General features: G+C 45.4%; 1 protein-coding gene across 1 annotated transcript in view; it reads left to right on the top strand.

Annotated features, from left to right (window-relative positions):
- The window catches only part of LOC115128306 (ephrin type-A receptor 7-like), a 213,325-nt gene that overhangs the window by 149,216 nt on the left and 38,541 nt on the right, over nucleotides 1–25,568 (top strand). Inside the window, exons 4-5 of the mRNA XM_029658034.2 lie at nucleotides 2,388–2,543; nucleotides 5,082–5,411. Of these exons, the coding sequence (XP_029513894.1) occupies nucleotides 2,388–2,543; nucleotides 5,082–5,411 (486 nt within the window). The remainder of the gene's footprint in view (nucleotides 1–2,387; nucleotides 2,544–5,081; nucleotides 5,412–25,568) is intronic.

The raw sequence follows: 25,568 nt of genomic DNA on the forward strand, positions 1-25,568 counted from the left end.
CGCACTGCTTCTTGACACACTGCTCGCTTAACCCGGAAGCCAGCCGCACCAATGTGTCAGAGGAAACACTGTACACCTGGCGACTGTGTCAGTGGGCAGACCATTCTGTGAAAATGGAACTCTATAGGAGAAAACCCTGCCTCCAGCTGTTTGCTTACAAATTCTAGGGACAATAAGGAGGCCTGCATCTTATGATCGTAGTGTACTTAGTTATGCACGGCAGGACCGAATCGGGGAGAGAGGTAGGAGCAAGCCCATGTAATGCTTTGTAGGTTAACAGTAAAACCTTGAAATCAGACAGGTTAGAACTGGAGTAATATGATAACTTTTTGGGGGTTCTATTCAAGATTCTAGCAAAACATGTTTAGCACTAACTGAAGTTTTATTTAGGGCTTTATCTGAGTAGCCAGAAAGTAGAGCATTGTAGTAGTCTAATCTAGAAGTGACAAAAGCATGGATTAGTTTTTCTGCATCAGATGAACTGAGGTCCACACTCCAGTCCGGTAGTGGTAATGCACCTTAAATTGATTGCCAACCACCATATAAAGTCCGAAGAAACCTGGAGGAAAGATTATGTTAAACAAACTCGGTTTACCCTTTTATCTGTGGATTAATTGTCAGAGTAGAGGACCTTGCGCATTTCAGGTAAAGTGACAACCCAATGTTTATATCCCAGGACAAATGAACTAGCAACCGCAAGCTAGCTAAATGGCCAGAGCAGCTACATCTAGCCATTTCAGATGCTAAATGGCCAGAGCAGCTACATCCAGCCATTTCAGATGCTAAATGGCCAGAGCAGCTACATCCAGCCATTTCAGATGCTAAATGGCCAGAGCAGCTACATCCAGCCATTTCAGATGCTAAATGGCCAGAGCAGCTACATCCAGCCATTTCAGATGCTAAATGGCCAGAGCAGCTACATCCAGCCATTTCAGATGCTAAATGGCCAGAGCAGCTACATCCAGCCATTTCAGATGCTAAATGGCCAGAGCAGCTACGTCCAGACATTTCAGAAGCAATGTTTTTCTTCGCCCTCTGCAGCACTGTAGCCAAAGAGGGGTTCTCTACAAAGCAGGCTGTTCGGTGTTCGTGTAATGGAAGACATTAGACAGACGATTACAAGGTTCTTACAGACACCGCTACGCCCTGCACACTCACGCTTTCACATCAGTCCCAGCTTGGGGAGTTTGAAAGGGCTAATCGGTGTGACTTCGAGGCATGTGTGTCTTAAATTGTGTGCGTTGCGTCTACGTGTGTGTGTGTGTGTGTGTGTGTGACACCCAAACCTACCATCTATTCACCATTCAGGCTTTACCCTCCAGTCAGACACGGTGACATCGTTGAGGCTGGGGCCGGGTTGTCTTCACAGCCACATGTATTATCTAACCGCAGTGCATTAGCAGTAGGATAGGGAACGGCAGAGAGGAATATGATGGTGATCATAATGGGAAGAGAGAGCGTGCTGAAGGTGATAATGTAGAAATGTTGTTGGGGACCCGGTGACAGAGGGGAGAGCAGCGCTCAACTGATTTCATACACATTACCACTCGGAGCTCTGGCATGGCAAGCGGAAAATGAACCCCAGTGAGAAAGAGTGGAAATAGTTTGTGTGCGTGCCTGTACTAACGGGCGTGCGTGCATGTGCGGTGTGTGTGTGTCGTCACTCTCTCGCGCTCTCTTTTTCTACCGTTCTTTTCCCTGCCTCACTCTCTCCATCTCCCTCTCTCCATCTCCCTCTCTCCATCTCTCCATCTCCCTCTCTCCCTCTCTCCATCTCCCTCTCTCCGTGCCCCCAGTCCCAAATTAAACGGAGTTGTGTAATAAGGAATTGTCAGGAGCCGTTAACACGCGAGAAAGAAGGGAGGAGATGACAGTGAATTGGAGAAGGGGAAAAAGGTCAAGGGGTTGACCAGCTCGGTGCCTGAAGAGAGATTGGACAGCATGTGTTGGTTCTGTACTGACTAGCTGGTCCAGTTCCATTGACCATATGTTCAGCTTAGAGGCTCAACATCATGTGTTTTTGTTCAGCCTTACAGCTCTGCTGAGTCATCAAATCTCGCCTTCTAAAATCGGTGTCTCTCCCTCTCTCTCCCTCTCTCCCTCGCTCTCGCTCTCGCTCTCTCGCTCTCCCCCCCTTTGGCTTTCTTGAACTTGCTCTAGATCTTTCATATGCTCTCCTCTTTCTCTCCTCTCTCCCCCTCCCTCCTTCCTCTTAGTCCTCGCTCTCTCTCTCTCTCTCTCTCCCAGAAGACATAATTAGCTTGAATGTATGTACCCCATGCCGCTAAATCATTATCAGCACGTTACAGCAGTTTTAAAACATACACCAACTGATATAATAATACTGTGTACTGTGTTTTTAATGCATATTTATCTTTTTTTCTCAGCGTGTCCCCCTGGCTCATATAAGATGTCATCCAGACAGCAGGAGTGTTTTCCGTGCCCGGCCAACAGTGTGGCTGAGGAGGAAGGATCGGTGGTGTGTGTGTGTGAGGAGGATCACTTCAGGACCCCCCTGGACAACCCCTCCGCCCCCTGCACCCGTAAGACGTGCACATACACACCTGTTCCTATGCAACTCCTCATCTGACTATATCACTCTGTCATATCACCTCTCCTCTAGCCATGTAACCCTGTCATTCCTCTTCTCAGTCTCTCTCTCTCTCTCTCCTTCACTTCCTCTCTGACCATAATCCCTCCCGCCTCCCACTGACCTTGTCCCTTCAACCCTCCTCCCCTTCCCTAACCTCATCACTTAATTATTCCCTCTCCCTCCCGCTCTCTCTACCCCATCCCTCCATCCATCAGGTAACCCAATCCCACTGTCCTTCACCCGTCCTTCACCTTATCCCTCTATCGTCTCCCTATTCCCTTCATACTTCACCCATCAGTCCTCCACTCAACCCGAAATCTTCCCTCTAGCCTTCCCCCCACTTGGTCACCCAATCTCTTTTCACCCCCTCTCCCCCACACTCCCCCTCCAAAGACGCACATACATTCAAGGCCAATTCCATACCATATCGCCAGGGGCAGCCGTATTGATCTAACCCTCTGTAGTGTTGATGGTTAAATACACAGACGCCACCTGATTTAATCCACCTAATAAGCTTCTTGAATCATATGCTCTATAGTGTACCAGACAATAAAACACAGAGGGCAGAAATGAAGTGTGCTCATTCGTGGCTCGGATCAGCTCCAGTTTTTTATTTTTATACCCCTGTAATTAGAAGGTTTAATCACGATATTGATTCCCGGTGCTTTCATATCGATCAGGGGCAGTCGGGGATAGCATTTATAGCTCTTTAATTACCACATTTAATTACAATATTGATTCCGTAATTGTGACCATCTCCTGACTCCACCAAGCTATTGTGTGGAGAGGTGGAGACAGGCAGATGGGAGGACAGACAGATGGAGAGGGGGAGGAGAACTGAGAAGAGTTGTGAAGGAATGATAGATGGGAAGAGGGAGATTAAGAGGAACTTTGAGAGAGCGATGGAAGAGAAGGAGAGACGAGGCTATGAAGGCCCGGCTGTGTGCGTACAGGTACGTGTTAATGAATAAGTGAAGGTGGGCTGCTCGCTGATGAGCATGTCACACACCACAGCTGTGCCCCACTTCTGGCCACAGGCCCGTTACCGTGTTACATAACCCCACTGAGAGAGCATTCAGTATACACCCACTGACGCGTTTATCGCCCCTCTACACCTGCATGTTCATTATTACCACAGAAATAGTGTACATTGTCAGTTTCCCACAAGTGTTTCACACACACACACACACACACACCATCAATATTCTTTAATGGACCAGTACCTTTGATGTTCCGTTCATGTGTTGAAACATGCACGGTTACAGCCCCGCGTCATAGCGCAAGGCCTTGAAAGTGACCGTTCTGCGTGCGCATGAGTGTGGTTGACCATTGTCAGAACCTCCTACCAGGTGAAGAGAGGAAGCTATGTAGGACTATTGAGATGCACCTGTCGTTTTTCACCTTTTCATAACAGAGAGGATTCTCATTCCGCGAGCACGAACCACCTTTTCATAACAGAGAGGATTCTCATTCCGCGAGCACGAACCACCTTTTCATAACAGAGAGGATTCTCATTCCGCGAGCACGAACCACCTTTTCATAACAGAGAGGATTCTCATTCCGCGAGCACGAACCACCTTTTCTGTGGCGATTCATATTTGTGGTTTGTAAACAAGGCATTTGTTCCAGCCATGACTGTTGACTTAAATAACTAATAGGCAGTCCTTTATCTCTCGCTCTCGCTCTCTCACACACAGACACACACACACACACGTATACACACACGTATACACACACAGTATACACACACAGCATTATACTTCACCATCACTAATAGATTTCCCCCCATTTTATTTCTCAATCCGCCGTAAGATGAGGTGGTCGGTAGATCAGGGACTGTCTAGAAATCGCATGAGTGAATAAAGATGGTCGGCGAGCAGCATATTATACATGTCTCACTTACGGCTCCTTTGTTCTGTCGTCATAGACACACACGTTTCATCTAGACCAGGCAGGCTTTAGTTGCTTTGGCTAGTCTTATTTTCTCTGTTCTTCTCCCCTCCCATGCATCACCCGTAATCCCTTTCTCATCTCAATCCTATCAAGGTATTACGTAGGCATCGTAGCCAGATGTGTGCTAGCGCAATGACACCACGTAGCTACCATTCTGGGGCGGGCTACACTTTGAGAATGGAACTACACAGGGAAGTGTTCTGTAGTAATTGGTTGCCACTGGTTTTAATGCTGAATTCAAATACATTCCCTCATACTGATGTCTGATGTACTGGTGCCTAGTCTGTTACGTCCTCACTTTTCTGCTTTGCTGCACGGTATATCGCTGTTATCTTGGTCAGGTCGTTATTGTAAAAGAGAATGTGTTCTCAGTGACTTACCTGGTTAAATAAAGGCAAAATAAAACCTGCTGTGTCACTGTAGGTAGTAAGTACATCATACAGAATAATCATATGTCATAGAAATGCCTCACACTTTTAAACATCATACGGGGGCCATAAGACGAGCACTAAATGTGACTTATTCTCCCTCCCAGGCCCCCCCTCTCCTCCCAAAGACTTGGTCTACACCCTCAAGCAGTCCACCATGATCCTGGAGTGGAGCGCGCCAACGGACACGGGCGGCAGGGGAGACCTGACCTACAGCGTGGGCTGCCGCCGGTGCCTGGGGCTGCAGTGTGAGCCGTGCGGGGCCAGCGTGGGCTTCATGCCCCAGCAGAGTGGGTTGACCGAACGCACGGTCACCGTGGTCAACCTCATGGCCAACTCCAACTACACGTTGACGGTCGAGGCCCTCAATGGCGTATCAGAGCTCCTGCCCAACAAGAGGTTCTACACACAGGTCAACGTGTCAACTAGCGTGCCAGGTCAGTGGAAGTTGTGTTCACACACAGTCTTGCATAACTAACCTTGTGGGGACACAATTCAGTCCAATTCAAAATACTATTTTCCCTAACCCTAACCTTAATCCGAAAACCTAACCCTAAAACTAACCCTAGCTCCTAACATTAAACCTAATTCTAACCTTAACCCTAAACCCCCTAGAAATAGCATTTGACCTATGGGAGACGAACAAAATGTCACCAGTTGGTCCAATTTTTGTTTGTTTACTATTCTTGTGCGGACATCACCCTGATTCTCGTCCTTTACCCTCAAATCAGAAACACCACGAACGTCTGAGGACAAAGGAGTGCTCAAAAGCACACTGTACACAAACTCTGAACTGATGACACACACACCCTGGGCTCAGCGCCCCTCTCCTCTCGGCGCTAGCTAAAAGATTCCCGTCATCACGGTGTGGCCATCTCATATTCATCCACACCCTTCACAAAGCCATTAGCCAGAGGCTTTAAAAAAAGCACTCAGCAAAGTGTCCCTGTCACACACACCCAGCAACCCCCCCCCCCCACCACCACCACCACCGACCCAGACTCCATACATTCTCACACATTTGATGACTCATGTTTATTCAACTTGTCTGCATTCGCCGGCTGATATTTCACAAACATCGACCTGCTGTGGGGAAAAAGGGAAAATTAAGTGTTTCATTTGCATATGCAGAGGAAAGACGAAATGGAAGCCCTCGAAGTGAGAGTGTGTTTTGTACTCTAATTGTTAATTAGTGAAAGCAAATGCAATGCGTTATGAATGGAGCTTGTATTAATGCACATTTGGAAATGGAACGCCAGCACTTTGGATGTTCCACGGTGGGGCACAATCAACTAACACACACACACACAGTGAAGTCATTAAGGAGAGCTATCACGATGGCTTCTTCACACCAAATGTTTTACTCCAATATTCATGATTTGGTAAAGGAGCAGGTATGTTTTTGTGGTGTATTTGTGTGCAAGCTTGTGTGTGTGAGCTTGTAAGGGAGTGTGTGTACTGTACATGTGTGCGTGCGTGCATGAAAATGCGTTTGCTTGGGAGTGTGTACTTGCGTGCGTGCCTCTGTGTGTGACCGTGCTCTAGATTCTAGTGCTGACCAATTACAAAATGCAGGTTGTGTAAGGGCATGGGGGGGTATGGGGGGAGGGCTTCGTGAATGTGTGTGTGTGTGTGTGTGTGTGCGCTGGATGGTACCAACAGTATGGATGCTAGATGAATGCTGGATGGGGCTAAATCCAAGGGTCACGGAATGGCCTATATCTGCATTCTTACAAAGATTCACTCAGTTATCCTCATAACCAGGGATGTTAACTAACTAACGCGTCAGTGGGTGTATACTAGTCACCTTTTGGTGAAATTCTATGTTTTTTGGGGGGGATGGCTGTAAGCGAACAAGTGATCAGGCTCAGCCAATCGTTTAAATAACAGCAGAATGCAGCGCAGCACGCGACTGAAGAGAGAAGAGACGACCAACTTACTAGTTACAGTATCAGCACGCGACTGAAGAGAGAAGAGACGACCAACTTACTAGTTACAGCATCAGCACGAGACTGAAGAGAGAAGAGACGACCAACTTACTAGTTACAGCATCAGCACGAGACTGAAGAGAGAAGAGACGCGAGAACTTACTAGTTACAGCATCAGCACGCGACTGAAGAGACTTACTAGTTACAGCATCAGCACGCGACTGAAGAGAGAAGAGACGACCAACTTACTAGTTACAGCATCAGCACGCGACTGAAGAGAGAAGAGACGACCAACTTACTAGTTACAGCATCAGCACGCGACTGAAGAGAGAAGAGACGACCAACTTACTAGTTACAGCATCAGCACGAGACTGAAGAGAGAAGAGACGACCAACTTACTAGTTACAGCATCAGCACGCGACTGAAGAGACGACCAACTTGCTAGTTACAGCATCAGCACGCAACTGAAGAGAGAAGAGACGACCAACTTACTAGTTACAGCATCAGCACGCGACTGAAGAGAGAAGAGACGACCAACTTACTAGTTACAGCATCAGCACGCGACTGAAGAGAGAAGAGACGACCAACTTACTAGTTACAGCATCAGCACGAGACTGAAGAGAGAAGAGACGACCAACTTACTAGTTACAGCATCAGCACGCGACTGAAGAGACGACCAACTTACTAGTTACAGCATCAGCACGCGACTGAAGAGAGAAGAGACGACCAACTTACTAGTTACAGCATCAGCACGCGACTGAAGAGAGAAAAGATGACCAACTTACTAGTTACAGCATCAGCACGCGACTGAAGAGAGAAGAGATGACCAACTTACTAGTTACAGCATCAGCACGCGACTGAAGAGAGAAGAGATGACCAACTTACTAGTTACAGCATCAGCACGCGACTGAAGAGAGAAGAGATGACCAACTTACTAGTTACAGTATCAGCACGCGACTGAAGAGAGAAGAGACGACCAACTTACTAGTTACAGTATCAGCACGCGACTGAAGAGAGAAGAGATGACCAACTTACTAGTTACAGCATCAGCACGCGACTGAAGAGAGAAGAGACGACCAACTTACTAGTTACAGTATCAGCACGCGACTGAAGAGAGAAGAGACGACCAACTTACTAGTTACAGTATCAGCACGAGACTGAAGAGAGAAGAGACGACCAACTTACTAGTTACAGTATCAGCACGCGACTGAAGAGAGAAGAGACGACCAACTTACTAGTTACAGTATCAGCACGCGACTGAAGAGAGAAGAGATGACCAACTTACTAGTTACAGTATCAGCACGAGACTGAAGAGAGAAGAGACGACCAACTTACTAGTTACAGCATCAGTACGCGCTCTGGAAAGACAGCTTGCCAGTTACAGCAGCACGTCCCCTGAATTATAAGGAAGAGGTAACATTAGGTGAGAAGCCGGACCACGGAGACGGGGGTGAGAAGGATACAGCAGCACGTCCCCTGAAAGATAAGGAAGAGGTAACATTAGGTGAGAAGCCGGACCACGGAGACGGGGGTGAGAAGGATACAGCAGCACGTCCCCTGAACGATAAGGAAGAGGTAACATTAGGTGAGAAGCCGGACCACGGAGATGGGGGTGAGAAGGATACAGCAGCACGTCCCCTGAACGATAAGGAAGAGGTAACATTAGGTGAGAAGCCGGACCACGGAGACGGGGGTGAGAAGGATACAGCAGCACGTCCCCTGAACGATAAGGAAGAGGTAACATTAGGTGAGAAGCCGGACCACGGAGACGGGGGTGAAAAGGTTACAGCAGCACGTCCCCTGAACGATAAGGAAGAGGTAACATTAGGTGAGAAGCCGGACCACGGAGACGGGGGTGAGAAGGTTACAGCAGCACGTCCCCTGAACGATAAGGAAGAGGTAACATTAGGTGAGAAGCCGGACCACGGAGACGGGGGTGAGAAGGTTACAGCAGCACGTCCCCTGAACGATAAGGAAGAGGTAACATTAGGTGAGAAGCCGGACCACGGAGACGGGGGTGAGAAGGTTACAGCAGCACGTCCCCTGAATGATAAGGAAGAGGTAACATTAGATGAGAAGCCGGACCACGGAGACGGGGGTGAGAAGGTGATGAAGCGTACTTCATGAGCTGTAACCCGAAAAACAACTGGCATTTGGAAAATTTGAGGTGAAGGTGTGAGGGAACAAGTATTAGTATCTTGCTAGCTGGATCAAATTCTCTGTTAGCTAGCCAGAGTAATGTTGAGCAACATTAGCCAACTTAATGGATCAAATAATTCAGTATATGGTGTGAAAATTAGCTTGCTAATAAAGTCAGACAGCTAACGTAACAACATCAGTATTCGACTCTGTGTTTCACAGAAAGTATTTGACTCTAGTGACAAGATTAAGGAAATTAGAAGGGGGGGGTGGCTAGGGTTAGGTACTTTCTGTGGCACATATCAGTGTCAAATACTTTCTATAGAACAAACTTCACGTCAGGATAGGCAACAAAAATAAATAATTCATGTATGTGTGTTATATTAAACAGAGGGTGTAAAATGTAGGCAAGATATAAACATTTCAGAACAACTACTAGTCGAATAAGACTAGTAGGAGAGATGATGCATTTTGGCAAAGAGATGTATTTATAGACTAATACAGTTGATAGCCAAATAGCCAAACCGAAAACTGCAGACATGACTAGTGCCTCCCCACGATCAAAGGACACAAATAAAAAATAGCTTTCTGCTACTAAGATCAGTGAAATGTAGGCTAAACTGACAACAGAGTGAAGAGCAGAAGTCTCAACTAGCAAGCAAGTAGCAGCAATGCAGAATTGAGTGCTTGCATGTTCACGCGAAGGGGGAGGTTCTGTCAGGGGGGAGATTTTGGGCACAACACCGTTCCTCAAGTTATAACGCGTCAGCTGCTTACTGGACCCTGGCAATCTGTGTGAAAATAGTTAACTCGCTAACGAACTAACAACTATCTGTTAACTAATGTTTTCCCTCTACAGTATGTGGTTCATTTTCAGAATGAGAGAATTAGGTGAAGATGAGGCATTGCTTGTTAAACAAGTGGATTCGGGAATCAAGTGTAGCTGATGCCGGGCCTGGCTTAAGCTGGATGCCACTATAGAGGTGAAAGGAACACCACACACTTTCCCTCTTTAAATACAGTGGATAAAAAGGGGTGTGCCAGGTGTTCTCTCTGCCTGAAAGAGATCAATTATGCCAACAAAGGGTATCATGCTCTGCTGCCACATTGTAGAACAGATGTCCACAGGCAGTAAGTGTACAATGTAATAATGTGCAGTGTAGCTCAAAGATATCGTTTTTGTTGTGTTGAACTTCACAGTAACACGTGTGAGTGAGGGGGATTATAAATTGTTTTTACTCTGTGAACATTATTTTGCACACATGTAGTCTTGTGCACTTGATCGATGTCTGTAGTGGCCACTATAATATAGCATTGTTTCATTCTATTTCTACTTTAAGATGTTTTTTTCCCAAGTGCAATCACAAGCGCTGTATTATAAAGGCTGTCATGGTCACAAGCGCTGTATTATAAAGGCTGTCATGGTCACAAGCGCTGTATTATAAAGGCTGTCATGGTCACAAGCGCTGTATTATAAAGGCTGTCATGGTCACAAGCGCTGTATTATAAAGGCTGTCATGGTCACAAGCGTTCTATTATAAAGGCTGTCATGGTCACAAGCGCTGTATTATAAAGGCTGTCATAGTCACAAGCGTTCTATTATAAAGGCTGTCATGGTCACAAGCGTTCTATTATAAAGGCTGTCATGGTCACAAGCGTTCTATTATAAAGGCTGTCATGGTCACAAGCGTTCTATTATAAAGGCTGTCATGGTCACAAGTGTTCTATTATAAAGGCTGTCATGGTCACAAGCTTTCTATTATAAAGGCTGTCATGGTCACAAGTGTTCTATTATAAAGGCTGTCATGGTCACAAGCTTTCTATTATAAAGGCTGTCATGGTCACAAGTGTTCTATTATAAAGGCTGTCATGGTCACAAGCTTTCTATTATAAAGGCTGTCATGGTCACAAGCTTTCTATTATAAAGGCTGTCATGGTAACAAGCGTTCTATTATAAAGACTGTCATGATAAGAAGCGTTCTATTATAAAGGCTGTCATGGTCACAAGCTTTCTATTATAAAGGCTGTCATGGTCAAAAGCGTTCTATTATAAAGGCTGTCATGGTCACAAGCGTTCTGTTATAAAGGCTGTCATGATAAGAAGCGTTTTATTATAAAGGCTGTCATGATAAGAAGCGTTTTATTATAAAGGCTGTCATGATAAGAAGCGTTTTATAAAGGCTGTCATGATAAGAAGCGTTTTATTATAAAGGCTGTCATGATAAGAAGTGTTTTATTATAAAGGCTGTCATGGTCACAAGCGTTTTATTATAAAGGCTGTCATGATAAGAAGTGTTTTATTATAAAGGCTGTCATGATAAGAAGCGTTTTATTATAAAGGCTGTCATGGTCACAAGCGTTCTATTATAAAGGCTGTCATGATAAGAAGCGTTTTATTATAAAGGCTGTCATGATAAGAAGCGTTTTATTATAAAGGCTGTCATGATAAGAAGCGTTTTATTATAAAGGCTGTCATGATAAGAAGCGTTTTATTGTAAAGGCTGTCATGATAAGAAGCGTTTTATTGTAAAGGCTGTCATGGCTAACTGCAATATTAGTGTAGTTTTGTTCTCAAGACTTGAGTGTCATTTGCAGTAAAGTCTAGGCAACAAATAACATTGGATTGCTTTCATTACATTTTTTAGCTGTGAGTTAGTTTCACATTAATCACTTTTTATTTTACACACAGAGACTGATCATGTAGATCATATTCTTTGTTTAATTAGTTAACCTGCATTTCCCTCTAGCAGGGATTTGTTTACATGTTTCAGTGCAAAAAAATAATAAAAGTCACCTTTTTGGGCCCTCAGCAGTTTGCATCCCTGCATAACTCAACACACAAAATCTCATATATATATATTTATATATATCTTCTGACTATATATATAGTACTAGTCAGAAGTTTGGACACACCTACTCATTCAAAGGTTTCTCTTTATATTTACTATTTTCTACATCGTAGAATAAAAGTGAAGACAACTATGAAATAGCAAGTAATGTATTAACCAAAAAAGTGTTAAATAAATATATTTGAGATTCTTCATAGTTGCCACCCTTTGCCTTGATGACAGCTTGCGCTCTCTTGGCATTCTCTCAACCAGCTTCATGAGGTAGTCACCTGGAATTAATTTCAATTAACCTTGCCTTGTTAAAAATTAATTTGTGGAATTTATTTCCTTAATGCGTTTGAGCCAATCAGGTTTGTTGTGACAAGGTAGGGGTGGGATACAGAAAATAGCCCTATTTGGTAAAAGACCAAGTCCATATTATGGCAAGAACAGCTCAAATAAGCAAAGAGAAACAACAGTACTTTAAGAGACGAAGGTCAGTCAATACGGAACATTTTAAGAACTTCGAAAGTTTCTTCAAGTGTAGTCGCAAATACCATGCACTATGATGAAAGGAAGACCCAGAGTTACCTCTGCTGCAGAGGATAAATCCATTAATAAATGCTTCAGAGTTCAAGTAACAGACACATCTCAACATTAACTGTTCAGAGGAGACTGCGTGAATCAGGCCTTCATCAGGCCTTCGGCAAAGAAACCACTACTAAAGGACACCAATAAGAAGAAGAGACTTGCTTGGGTCAAGAAACACAAGCAATTGTAAAAAAAAAAAAAAAAAGTTTGAATTTTACCTTTATTTAACTAGGCAAGTCAGTTAAGAACAAATTCTTATTTTCAATGACGGCCTAGGAACAGTGGGTTAACTGCCTGTTCAGGGGCAGAACGACAGATTTGTACCTTGTCAGCTCGGGGATTTGAACTTGCAACCTTCCGGTTACTAGTCCAACGCTCTAACCACTAGGCTACCCTGCCGCCCCGATGAACATTAGACTGGTGGAAATCTGTCATTTTTTATTCCAACCGCTGTGTCTTTGTGAGACACAGACTAGGTGATATGATGATCTCTGCATGTGTGGTTCCCACCATGAAGCATGGCGGAGGAGGTGTGGTGGTGCTTTGCTAGTGACACTGTCTGTGACTTATTTAGAATTCAAGACACACATAACCAGCATGGCTACCACAGCATTCTGCAGCGACCTTTTTTGGTTGCTACATGATTCCATATGTGTTATTTTATAGTTTTGACGTCTTCACTATTATTCTACAATGTAGAAAATAGTAAAAATCAAGAAAAACCCTTGAATGAGTAGGTGTCCAAACTTTTGACTAGTACTGTGTGTGTATATACAGTGGGGAGAACAAGTATTTGATAACCTGCAAAATCGGCAGTGTTTCCTACTTACAAAGCTTGGGAAGGTCTGTAATTTTTATCATAAGTACACTTCAACTGTGAGAGACGGAATCTAAAACAAAAATCCAGAAAATCACATTGTATGATTTTTAAGTAATTCATTTGCATTTTATGGCATGACATAAATAAGTATTTGATACATCAGAAAAGCATAACTTAATTTTTGGTACAGAAACCTTTGTTTGCAATTACAGAGATCATATGTTTCCTGTAGTTCTTGACCAGGTTTGCGCATCAGGGATTTTGTCCCACTCCTCCATACAGACCTTCTCCAGATCCTTCAGGTTTCGGGGCTGTCGCTGGGCAATACGGACTTTCAGCTCCCTCCAAAGATGTTCTATTGGGTTCAGGTCTGGAGACTGGCTAGGTCACTCCAGGACCTTGAGATGCTTCTTACGGAGCCACTCCTTAGTTGCCCTGGCTGTGTGTTTCGGGTCGTTGTCATGCTGGAAGACCCAGCTACGACCCATCTTCAATGCTCTTACTGAGGGAAGGAGGCTGTTGGCCAAGATCCCGCGATACATGGGCCCATGTCGTCCTGTCCCCTTTGCAGAAAAGCATCCCCAAAGAATGATGTTTCCACCTCCATACTTCATGGTTGGGATGGTGTTCTTGGGGTTGTACTCATCATTCTTCTTCCTCCAAACACGGCGAGTGGAGTTTAGACCAAAAAGCTCTATTTTTGTCTCATCAGACCACATGACCTTCTCCCATTCCACCTCTGGATCATCCAGATGGTCATTGGCAAACTTCAGATGGGCCTGGACATGCGCTGGCTTGAGCAGGGGGACCTTGCTTTTCTTTGGTTTTCTTTGAGACTGTGGTCCCAGCTCTCTTCAGGTCATTGACCAGGTCCTGCCGTGTAGTTCTGGGCTGATCCTTCACCTTCCTCATGATCATTGATGCCCCACGAGGTGAGATCTTGCATGGAGTCCCAGACCGAGGGTGATTGACCGTCATCTTGAACTTCTTCCATTTTCTAATAATTGCACCAACAGTTGTTGCCTTCTCACCAAGCTGCTTGCCTATTGTCCTGTAGCCTTCCCAGCCTTGTGCAGGTCTACAATTTTATCCCTGATGTCCTTACACAGCTCTCTGGTCTTGGCCATTGTGGAGAGGTTGGAGTCTGTTTGATTGAGTGTGTGGACAGGTGTATTTTATACAGGAAACGAGTTCAAACAGGTGCAGTTAATACAGGTAATGAGTGGAGAACAGGCGGGCTTCTTAAAGAAAAACTAACAGGTCTGTGAGAGCTGGAATTCTTACTGGTTGGTAGGTGATCAAATACTTATGTCATGCAATAAAATGCAAATTAATTACTTAAAAATCATACAATGTGATTTTCTGGATTTTTGTTTTAGATTCCGTCTCTCACAGTTGAAGTGTACCTATGATAAAAATTACAGACCTCTACATGCTTTGTATGTAGGAAACACTGCCGATTTTGCAGGTTTTCAAATACTTGTTCTCCCCACTGTGTGTGTGTATATATATATATATATATATATATATATATATATATATATATATATATATATATATATATATATATATATATATATATATATATACACCGGTTGGCTGAACACACTGAACACACACACACGCCAAGGGAAAGCACTCACTCGTTATGTCGCACAGAGTGAGATACAAACTGACAAGTGCACAAATGCTGAGCGAACGGGGGCCTTGAAGGCCTCCTCAGCTCAGGGCCAGTTGCATTCTCAGACCTGAGTTTTGAGATCAAAGACCCAAGTCGTCAATGCCAGGAAGTAGCCTTAACCTTTTACCTAACTCAAGTACTAAAGATGTAAAGCAGGGGTGGCAAACTAATTCCATGGAGGGCCTAGCGTGTGCTAGACAACCAGGTGAGGGGATTTCCTTACTAATTAGAGACCTTAATTAATCAATCAAGTACAAGGGAGGAGGGGAAATCTGCGGACACTCTGCCCTCTGTGGAATGAGTTTGACACGTGACGTGGAGGCTGCCAGCACTCCAAAAGGCTCCCGTCTCGTCTGTCTCCCGTGCCACACACCTCCAACTACAACGACGCTAGTCTTTTTCTCGATCTCTTCCTGTTTTCTACCTCCTTATCGCTCTCTCCTTTTCCCCCTCTCCCATTGTCTGCACTCTTTCTTTTTCATTCGTTCTTTCACCTTTTCTGTTCTCCATTCAATCCTTTTCCTGTGTCTCATACCCCCCTCTCTCTAACCAGCCCTACTAATTTAGACATAAATCTCCCTGGTCCAGAGAGTGGAACGGGGGCCTTTCTCATTGTGTGCTTCTCTGAGTGCTGCCCGCCCGGGGCCTTTATACATTAAGAAGGAGAGACGTTATAAAACGCTGCCAGTTTATGCCCTGTGCATATTTTAGGCTAATCCACTCTGTGTAGAGCTGCTGCCTCTAGTCCCCACACAGCCAATAAACTATACTGCTGTGCTCTCTCCAAGGTTAGAGACCAACAATCTCGGCAAGCCATGTGTAGACTCTCGCTCTCTCTCTCTCTCTCTCTCAATGGCTGTCACTGCTTAGAGTTGATGTATGGCTATTATGGGCTGTTAGCAGCCATGTCCTTCTGTTTGTTGTTGCGGGGATTGAGTGAGTTGGACAGCGCCATATTCCTGTGGGACGTTTATGGCGAGGTGTATGGGCGTTTTGCACGTGTATTAGAAGGCCTGCATTATCCACGCGCCATTGAAACACTTCTCCTCAGATCACCAACCAAGCATGACCAGAACCCCTGATGCAATCCGCTCCCCTCGAAGGTTAAGCGTGCTAACGCCCTTTGTGCGTCCTGAAACAATACCCCATAAAAGCCCCCACTGACCTTTATGAGAACTGCATTACCGATTGAGCACAGACTTCTCTTACTCCTTTTTCCACTCGTGTGCGCTCTTCTCTCTCTCTCTTTCTCCTCCCCATCCCCCTCTCTCACGTGCAGCTGTAACGTATTCGGGCTTGTTGTGCTGGCTAAGCCTGTTAGCTGGAGGTGGGGGCGCAACACTTTGGTGTCCGCTACTGCTCTAATCTAAAATAGGGGTTATTTAGCCTGCAGGCTACAGCTGTGTGTGTGTGTGTGTGAGTGAACTGGGGAGCGGTGCAAGGGGGCCTGTCCCTGAAAGCCTCCAAAGGAATGCACACACCCTGACAGAAAGGATTTCCCATGAATTGAGGGAGAGTGGGTTTATCGGTACGCCACAGACCCTCAAGGGGGGGCTGGGGGTATAGAGGATTGGATGGATGGAAGGGTGTGTGAAGAGCGGGAGTTGGGTAAATGGGTATCATTCCTGCCCCAAGGGGCTCATGGGACCATTATCCAGCTGTGGGTTAGGGGTGTGTGAGTGTCTGTGTGTGTGTGTCCCCGTCACGCTTTAATTGTGCGTGTCGTTTGTGTATGAGAGTAGGTAATGTCTGTCATATGTATCAGGTCACGCTGGAAGTGTGCGTATGTCGATTGCGTGTGTGAGCGAGAAATGTCACGCGTGGCGTACAAGTGTACATAATCCGCCCTGAGGATGCCATTGTGTAGGATAGGCTATTGCGCAACACCCATCAATATTTTCCTTTTCTATTGTTCAGAGGAACAAAATGATCTGGCCATCCAGTTATGAAATGTCATGCTTATTATAAATCCATAGCCCTATTCGGACAGGACTAGGATTAGGTTACTAGAGACATTGGTTATGGAATTATTATCATGTGTGTTATTCCAGATGACGATTCGCACGGGATTTGTTTTTCCAAACTTCCCCCTGTAATATATATATATATATATATATATATATATATTTTTTTTTTTTTTATTCAATTGAGTCTTATGATGGTTTTAATTCTAGGTGTGATTTATATGTCTAAATGATCAAAGGCTCGACTGATAACTCGTGCCTGGCTGCCGACTGTCTAGATGTCCCCATTTTAATATTTACAGTGAAGAATTGTGATCATAATCGTTATTTTAGCGGTAGTTAATGCGGAGGACAGTCCCAAAATGTTTTAAATGTCGGTCATTCGCATGAAATGTGTGCGCAGAACTTTTTTGTTTTAAGCGTCAATTTATCAAAAGCAACTCTTGTTTTCTTGCTCAAACTGCGAGCAGCACCTGTCAAATCTCTGTCATGTCTCGGAAAACACAGGGATGTCGTTTCGCGTGGGACTAGTAGAATATTGTCAGAGGACCTTGGAGTTCTACCATCACCCCTAAAGATGGAGGTTATTCTGTCTGGAATTGTTCATCTACCGCCATGTAAAAATGACTGATGTGGCAGATTTGCACAGAACAAAAATGATGGATGGGGTGTTTTTGTGCTCGTGCACATAATTACGTTCCCCGGCCTCCCCCAGTAAAACCAATCCCGTCTGAATAGGGCTGATGTTTATCCTGAAATAGACTATTAAATGAGAGAGCCTATGTTGTTGATGGACCATAATGTGTGTCTCCTCACTGATGTCAATGACTAAATGGGCAATGGAAACGCCTAAGAAAGCTGATAATTGAGCATGTGACTTGATGGTGAGAGCCCAGTATTAGAATCACTGCTGTCCCTTTTTTAATTATAGGCTTATTGTTACTTTGTGGATTTAAAACCACAATGTTTTTATTTATTTATTTAACTAGGCAAGTCAATTAAGTACAAATTCTTATTTACAGTGTCGGCCTACCGCGGTCAAACCCAGATGACGCTGGGCCAGTTGTGCGCCGCCCTATGGGACTCTCAATCACGGCCGGATGTGATACAGCCTGGATTCGAACCGGGGACTGTAGTGACGCCTCTAGCACTGAGATGCAGTGCCTTTAGACTCCTGTGCCACTCGGGAGCCCAATATAGTCATTTTACAGAGTTTTTGTTGTTGTTGTTAAAACCACCAAATGTCGGCTTTTTACCAGATTCAAATATATTCACATAAACTGTAGCTGATCAAATTTCTGTAGGCTGTATCTACAAAATTCTGCCCATATGAATGAATTTGCACTATGCCATAGTCTAAAAAAACAGCCATACATGATTTAATGAAATCACAACATTTTTTGATTCTAATAAGACTCAAAAAAACAAAAAAACAAAATGCTACAGCTCAGCCATTTCCAGGCCAAACACAATGAAACTCGAGGTATTGTAGCCTACAGTGCACAGAGGGTTCTGTACGCAGCGTTGTACCCTCACAGATGCGTTTTGCTCAACAAAAAGCCACGTAAGCCCAAATCCCCCAGCCCCAGAGCGGTGGCCTCTCCAGTTGTTGAGCTCCTCAGTGGCATGTTTAAAGCCCTTTAGATGAGGGGAAGAGGAAAGCGGAGAGTGGGGGTCGGGGGGCTGGGATTGGCATTTCAATATCTTCAGAGGATTTATTCGGCCTGCTTTAGATGCCCTGGTCCCTGTGGAGATGCATGGTGGCTCAGCGCACCTTTCTGGGAATCCTCCTGAGGGGAGGGGGAGGGGGGCAAGATCAGGAGGTGGAGAGGACAGGTAAGGCAGGAGGTGGAGAGAGGACAGGGGGTGGAGAGCAGGTGAGGCAGGAGGTGGAGAGGAGGAGAGGAGGTGGAGAGGAGGAGAGGAGGTGGAGAGGAGGAGGGAGGGACGGAGAGGAGGACAGGAGGCGGAGGAGGTGAGGAGGACAGGAGGCGGAGAGGAGGACAGGAGGCGGAGAGGAGGACAGGAGGCAGGAGGTGGAGGAGGACAGGAGGTGGAGAGGAGGACAGGAGGTGGAGAGGACAGAGGTGAGTCAGGAGGTGGAGGAGGAGACAGAGGTGGAGGAGGCGGAGAAGAGGATAGGAGGTGAGGTGGAGAGGAGGATAGGAGGTGAGGCAGGAGGTAGAGAGGAGGATAGGAGGTGAGGTGGAGAGGAGGATGAGGAGGTGAGGTGGAGAGGTAGAGGGACAGGAGGATGAGGAGGTGAGGCAGGAGGTGAGGTAGAGAGGACAGGAGAGGCAGGAGGTAGGAGGTGAGGTGGAGAGGAGGACAGGAAGTGAGGCAGGAGGTAGAGAGAAGGACAGAAGATGAGGCATGAGGTAGAGGACAGGAGGTGAGGCATGAGGTGGAGAGGAGAGAGATGAGGCATGAGGTAGAGGACAGGAGGTGGAGAGGAGGACAGGAGGTGGAAAGGAGAGAGGTGAGGTAGAGAGGACAGGAGGTGAGGCAGGAGGTGAGGTGGAGAGGAGGACAGGTGGACAGGTGGAGAGGAGGACAGGTGGACAGGTGCGGAGGAGGACAGGTGCGGAGGAGGACAGGTGCGGAGGAGGACAGGTGCAGAGGAGGACAGGTGCAGAGGAGGACAGGTGCAGAGGAGGACAGGTGGTGAGGTGGAGAGGATATGAGGAGAATAGGGGGTTTAGTTTATTAGGATCTCCATTAGCTACGGCACATGCAGCAGCTACTCTTCCTGGGGTGCACATAAAACCATGAAGTCCATGAAAAAGTGACTCTCACGAAATAACTAATTTCCTGGTCACTGAATGGAAAAAAAATTCAAATTCAATGTCTTTGTAACCCCTTTCTCTCCCTTTTGAGGTGTGTGTGTGTGCCAAGCCGTTTGGGTCTCCTAATGAAAAGTGATTGGCTAGGTGAGGCTTCAGCGACCACCAAATGAATTGAGTCTTCAAGCAACTTCTCATGACTGAGGCCCGGCCACTTAAGACGCTTTGTCAGCCAGTGATGAGAATTTGAATTGGTTAGCTTGGCTTATTATCAGGGTCTATGAGGATGCACTTTAGTGTCTGCACACCTGGTACTTTGAATTGATGTTTTTCTGTTCAGTATTTTGCAGTCATACACAAACACATAGACAACACACAGTCACGGACAGACATACGCACCATCACAAACACACACACATAGAAGACACGCACGCACACAGTCACAGACTGAAAAGAGACACACCCTTGGTTAAACCGAGTAACACGCTGGGCTGGAGGGCTCCTTTTGAACGGAAGTCTCTACAGCGCAATGACTCAGTCTCCAGGCAGAGAGCGAGAGAGGTGAAAACCCATTTTTCATCTTGGTGAAAGGAGAGGAAATTTGAAGTTGTTTCGTTCAACCCCTCCTCCTCTCTTTCATTTTGGCCTCCTCACAACTGTTAAGATCTTCATTGTGCAGCTGTCAAAAACAAATCACATTGTATTGGTCACATACACGTATTTAGCAGATGTTATTGCGGGTGTAGTGAAATGCTTGTGTTCCTAGCTCCAACAGTGCCGTACTATCTAACAATTCACAGCAATACACACATCTAAAAGTGAAATTATGGAATTAAGAAATATAGAAATATTACAACGAGCAATGTCGGAGTCCGGAGTTTAAATATATAAACGTCCCTTTTTCAGGACCCTGTCTTTCAAAGATAATTGGTAAAAATCCAAATAACTTCACAAATTTTAATTTAAAGGGTTTAAACACTGTTTCCCATGCTTGTTCAATGAACCATAAGCAATTAATGAACATGCACCTGTGGAATGATCGTTAAGACACTAACAGCTTAGACGGTAGGCAATTAAGGTCAAAGTTATGAAAATGTAGGACACTAAAGAGGCCTTTCTACTGACTCTGAAAAACACCAAAAGAAAGAAGCCCAGGGTCCCTGCTCATCTTTGTGAACGTGCCTTAGGCATGCTGCAAGGAGGCATGAGGACTGCAGATGTGGCCAGGGCAATAAATTGCAATGTCCATACTGTGAGAAGCCTAAGACAGTGCTACAGGGAGACAGGACGGACAGCTGATCGTCCTCGCAGTGGCAGACCACGTGTAACAACACATAGGATCGGTACATCCGAACATCCCACCTGCTGGACAGGTACAGGATGGCAACAACAACTGCCCGAGTTACAGCAGGAACGCACAATCCATCAGTGCTCAGACTGTCCGCAATAGGCTTAGAGGTTGGACTGAGGGCTTGTAGGCCTGTTGTAAGGCAGGTCCTCACCAGACAGGTCCTCACCGGGAACAACGTCGCCTACGGGCACAAACCCACCATCTCTGGACCAGACAGGACTGACAAAAAGTGCTCTTCACTGAGTCGCAGCTTCACTGAGTTTCCGAGTCGCAGTTTTGTCTCACCGGGGATGATGGTCGGATTCGCATTTATCGTCAAAGGTATGAGCGTTACACCGAGGAGTGGGATCGATTTGGAGGTGGAGGGTCCGTCATGGTCTGGGGCGGTGTCCCACAGCATCATTTACAGGGAAGTTACAGGGAAGACGTCCTCCTCCCTCACGTGGTACCCTTCCTGCAGGCTCATCCTGACATGACCCTCCAGCATGACAATGCCACCAGCCGTACTGCTCGTTCGGTGCTTTCCTGCAAGACAGGAATGTCAGAGTTCTGCCATGGCCAGCGAAGAGCCCGGATCTCAATTCCATTGAGCACGTCTGGGACCTGTTGGATCGGAGGGTGAGGGCTAAGGCCATTCCCCCCAGAAATGTCCAGGAACTTGCAGGTGTCTTGGTGAAAGAGTGGGGTAACATCTCACAGCAAGAACTGGCAAATCTGATGCAGGCCATGAGTAGGGGATGCACTGCAGTACTTAAATCCTGTCTAGGAACCCCTCGCCACCAGCCAATGAAATTGCAGGGCACCAAATTCAATCAACAGAAATCTCATAATTCAAATTTCTCAAACATACAAGTATTAGACACCATTTTAAAGATACAATTCTCGTTAATCCAACCACAGTGTCAGATTTTAAAAAATAAGTAAAAGCTTTTCAGCGAAAGCAGAACATATCATTATGTTAGGTCAGCAACTAGTCACAGAAAGCATATAGTGATTTTCCAACCAAAGAGAGGAGTCACACAAATCAGAAATGGAGAGAAAATGAATCGCTAACCTTTTTGATATTCTTAATCAGATGACACAATACATGTATGTTTTGTTCGATGAAGTTCATATTTATATCCAAAAACCTCAGTTTACATTTGGCTTTGCCTCCAAAACATCCCGTGAATTTGTACAGAGCCACATCAATTTACAGAAATACTCATAATAAATATTGATAAAAGATACAAGTGTTATTCACAGAATTAAAGATATACTTCTCCTTAATGCAACCACTGTGTCAGATTTCAAAAACCATGCAATAATCTGAGTACGGCACTCAGAGTCCAATACAACCCAAAAAGATATCCGCCATGTTGGCGTCAACAGAAGTCAGAAATAGCATTATAAATATTCACTTACCTTTGATGATCTTCATCAGAATGCACTCCCAGGAATCCCAGTTCCACAATAAATGTTCGCTTTGTTCCATAAGTCCATAATTTATGTCCAAATAACTCCTTTTGGTTCGCTCGTTCAGTACACAATCTAAACTTACGACGCGCGGGCAGGTCCAGGCAAAAGTCAGACGAAAAGTCATATTACAGTTCGTAGAAACATGTCAAACGAAGTATAGAATCAATCTTTAGGATGTTTTTATCATAAATCTTCAATAATGTTCCAACCAGAGATTTCCTTTGTTTGTAGAAAAGCAATGGAACGCGAGGTAAATTTAACATGAACGTGTGTCACGAGCTCGTGGCTCTCTGCCAGACCTCTGACTCATTCCCCTCTCATTTGGCCCCACTTCACAGTAGAAGCATCAAACGAGGTTCTAAAGACTGTTGACATCTAGTGGAAGCCTTAGGAAGTGCAATATGACCCCACAGACACTGTGTATTCGATAGGCCAAGAGTTTTAAAAAACTTCAAAGCTCAGATTTCCCACTTCCTGGTTGGATTTTTCTCAGGTTTTTGCCTGCCATATGAGTTCTGTTATACTCACAGACATCATTCAAACAGTTTTAGAAACTTCAGTGTTTTCTATCCAAATCTACTAATAATATGCATATATTAGCAACTGGGACTGAGTAGCAGGCAGTTTACTCTGGGCACGCTTTTCATCCAAATGTGAAAATGATGCCCCCTAGCCCAAACAGGTTTAATGCCGCTGGTGATTTTTCTGTTAGTCACATGTCTGTAGAACTTGTTCAGTTTAGGTCTCAGTTGTTGAATCTTGTTATGTTCATACAAATATTTACACATGTTAAGTTTGCTGAAAATCAACACAGTTGACAGTGAGAAGACTTTATTTTTCGATGAGTTCTATATATATATATATGTATGTGTGTGTGAATAGACATTATGGATAGAATATGTAGTATATCTGAAGAATACGTAGGAATATGTAGGATAGACCGTATGGAAATATTATTGAAGTGACCAGTGTTCCATTAAGGGTGTGTGTGTCTCGGGTGGTTTGTTGATGAGCTCAACTGACTCTCACCCTCCTGCTGGTCTGTCAGACACAACAGTGACAGGCCTAACACACAGCATCCTCTCATCAGTTAGCTCACACCCACTGTCGTCTAATACAGCACAAATGGAACACACACACACACACCTCCCATTTAGCCTACATATCCCCGCGGTCATTTGTGCGTGTGTGTGTGTGTGCGCATGCAGAGTGTGTTTGTGATACACAGGATGTGCATCCATCTCTGTGTGACAGTGTTTCTCTTGCTCTTTAAGCAGTCATCAGCACTTTATACCCTCAAACTTCACTCTGCACTCCCTGTAAATTCATTGCCTCTGTTTGCTGTTTATTTGTGTGTGTGTGGGCTTGCTTATGTCTATTTGGGTGTTTGTGTACACACGTGTATGTGCATGGGCTTGCTTGTGTGTGGCATTTCCCCCTGACTGGGTGTTCTGTCAGGCTGTGTTGAGCTCTCTCCGTCTCCTCTGCCAAACCGCGGTGACAGGTCTGCCTCTCCCAGTATGTGTGGATGTGAGCCCCGCCTGGCTTACAGCAACCATCACGGGTTATGGAAGAAGACAGAAGAATTCGCCCCTCCAAAAATCACAGGAAGAGGATAGTTACTGACAGACTGAGCTTATTCGGCTATTCAGGACCTAGTCCGTCCAAACCACTTACTGACAATCTGGTTTGAGACCCAAACATTTGAGAATGATTTGGGGAATGTGTATTTCGGATGAATTTGGTCTATAGAACTGGGGGATGGGGGGGGGGGAGACTAAGTTGACTTCATAATTCAATCATGTGCGCCTCTCGTTAATTCACTTTCTGGCTCTTGCTCACCCATCCATCCATCCATCCACCCACAGGCTGGCACATGTAATCACTCTGTCACCCTCCTCTGGTTCTCTCTATCACACACTGAGGTGCTATCAGCGCACACACACATGCAAACACAGATACACGCAGACACACAAACACACGCAGACACACACACACACCGAGCCCCCACAGTCTATAATCGTGGACTTTAAATGAAAATGTATCTGTGGCAGGTGTCAGGTGTCAATTCTCCCCTCCCTCACCCTTCTCTCCCACTCTCGTCACAAATTGCAGAATCCTCTGTCATGTGTGTGTTTTCTCTCAGAACGTATGTCACTCTCACACACACGCACACAGACAGCGGTTAAATGAATGATAATGGCCAGCAATAATACCTGACTCGATCCGTCCGCCCCTCTCCTCCTACCTCCCTCTCTTTATACCCCTTCCTATTTTGGGTAGCTGGTGCGCTGGTGTAATTGTGAGGTTTTTATCTCGGCCCGGCACGGTGCGTGCAGACAGACAGAATACTGATAGGGCAGATTACACAGGGAGCGGGGAACATCCTGCCAGATAGCGCTCCACCGCTGGGCCGGCTGATAGACCCAGATTAAAAGCGGGGGCCACTGCCAGATAGTGAGCCCTGGGAGGTGATGCTGGGCCACAACACAACGTCATTATCGCGGGTCTGTCTTTGTGGCTCACACGGATTCTGATTGAAGGGAGTGGGCTTTTTTTTTGTGTGTGTTGAATGATTTTTAAAAGGTTGCGTTGGATTTGGTGACTGTCACAGAGATGCATACTTTATGTAGGGGAATTGACACACTTTACCTGTGGGTATACACACGCGCACACACACACACACACACACACACACACACACACACACACACACACACACACACACACACACACACACACACACACACACACACACACACACACACACACACACACACACACACACACACACACACACACACACACACACACACAATGTAGTGGCATTCAGATGATCTCAGAAACATTTAAAAAATGTTCTACCATTACCCCAAATATGTATTTCTGTCCCAGAGTATCTTAGTGTTTATAATGGTATTGTTCTGAGTTCATTTAGCTATGCCAAACACACATAAAGGCACTCCAGAGATGTGGGATGCCTCTGTAGCACTAAACTCATCTCCTTTCCTCCCCAAGTCAGCTTTAACCCAGCTTGTAGATGTTTGGAGT

This window comes from Oncorhynchus nerka, linkage group LG4, assembly GCF_034236695.1.
Source record: "Oncorhynchus nerka isolate Pitt River linkage group LG4, Oner_Uvic_2.0, whole genome shotgun sequence".
NCBI classification, from domain to species: domain Eukaryota; kingdom Metazoa; phylum Chordata; class Actinopteri; order Salmoniformes; family Salmonidae; genus Oncorhynchus; species Oncorhynchus nerka.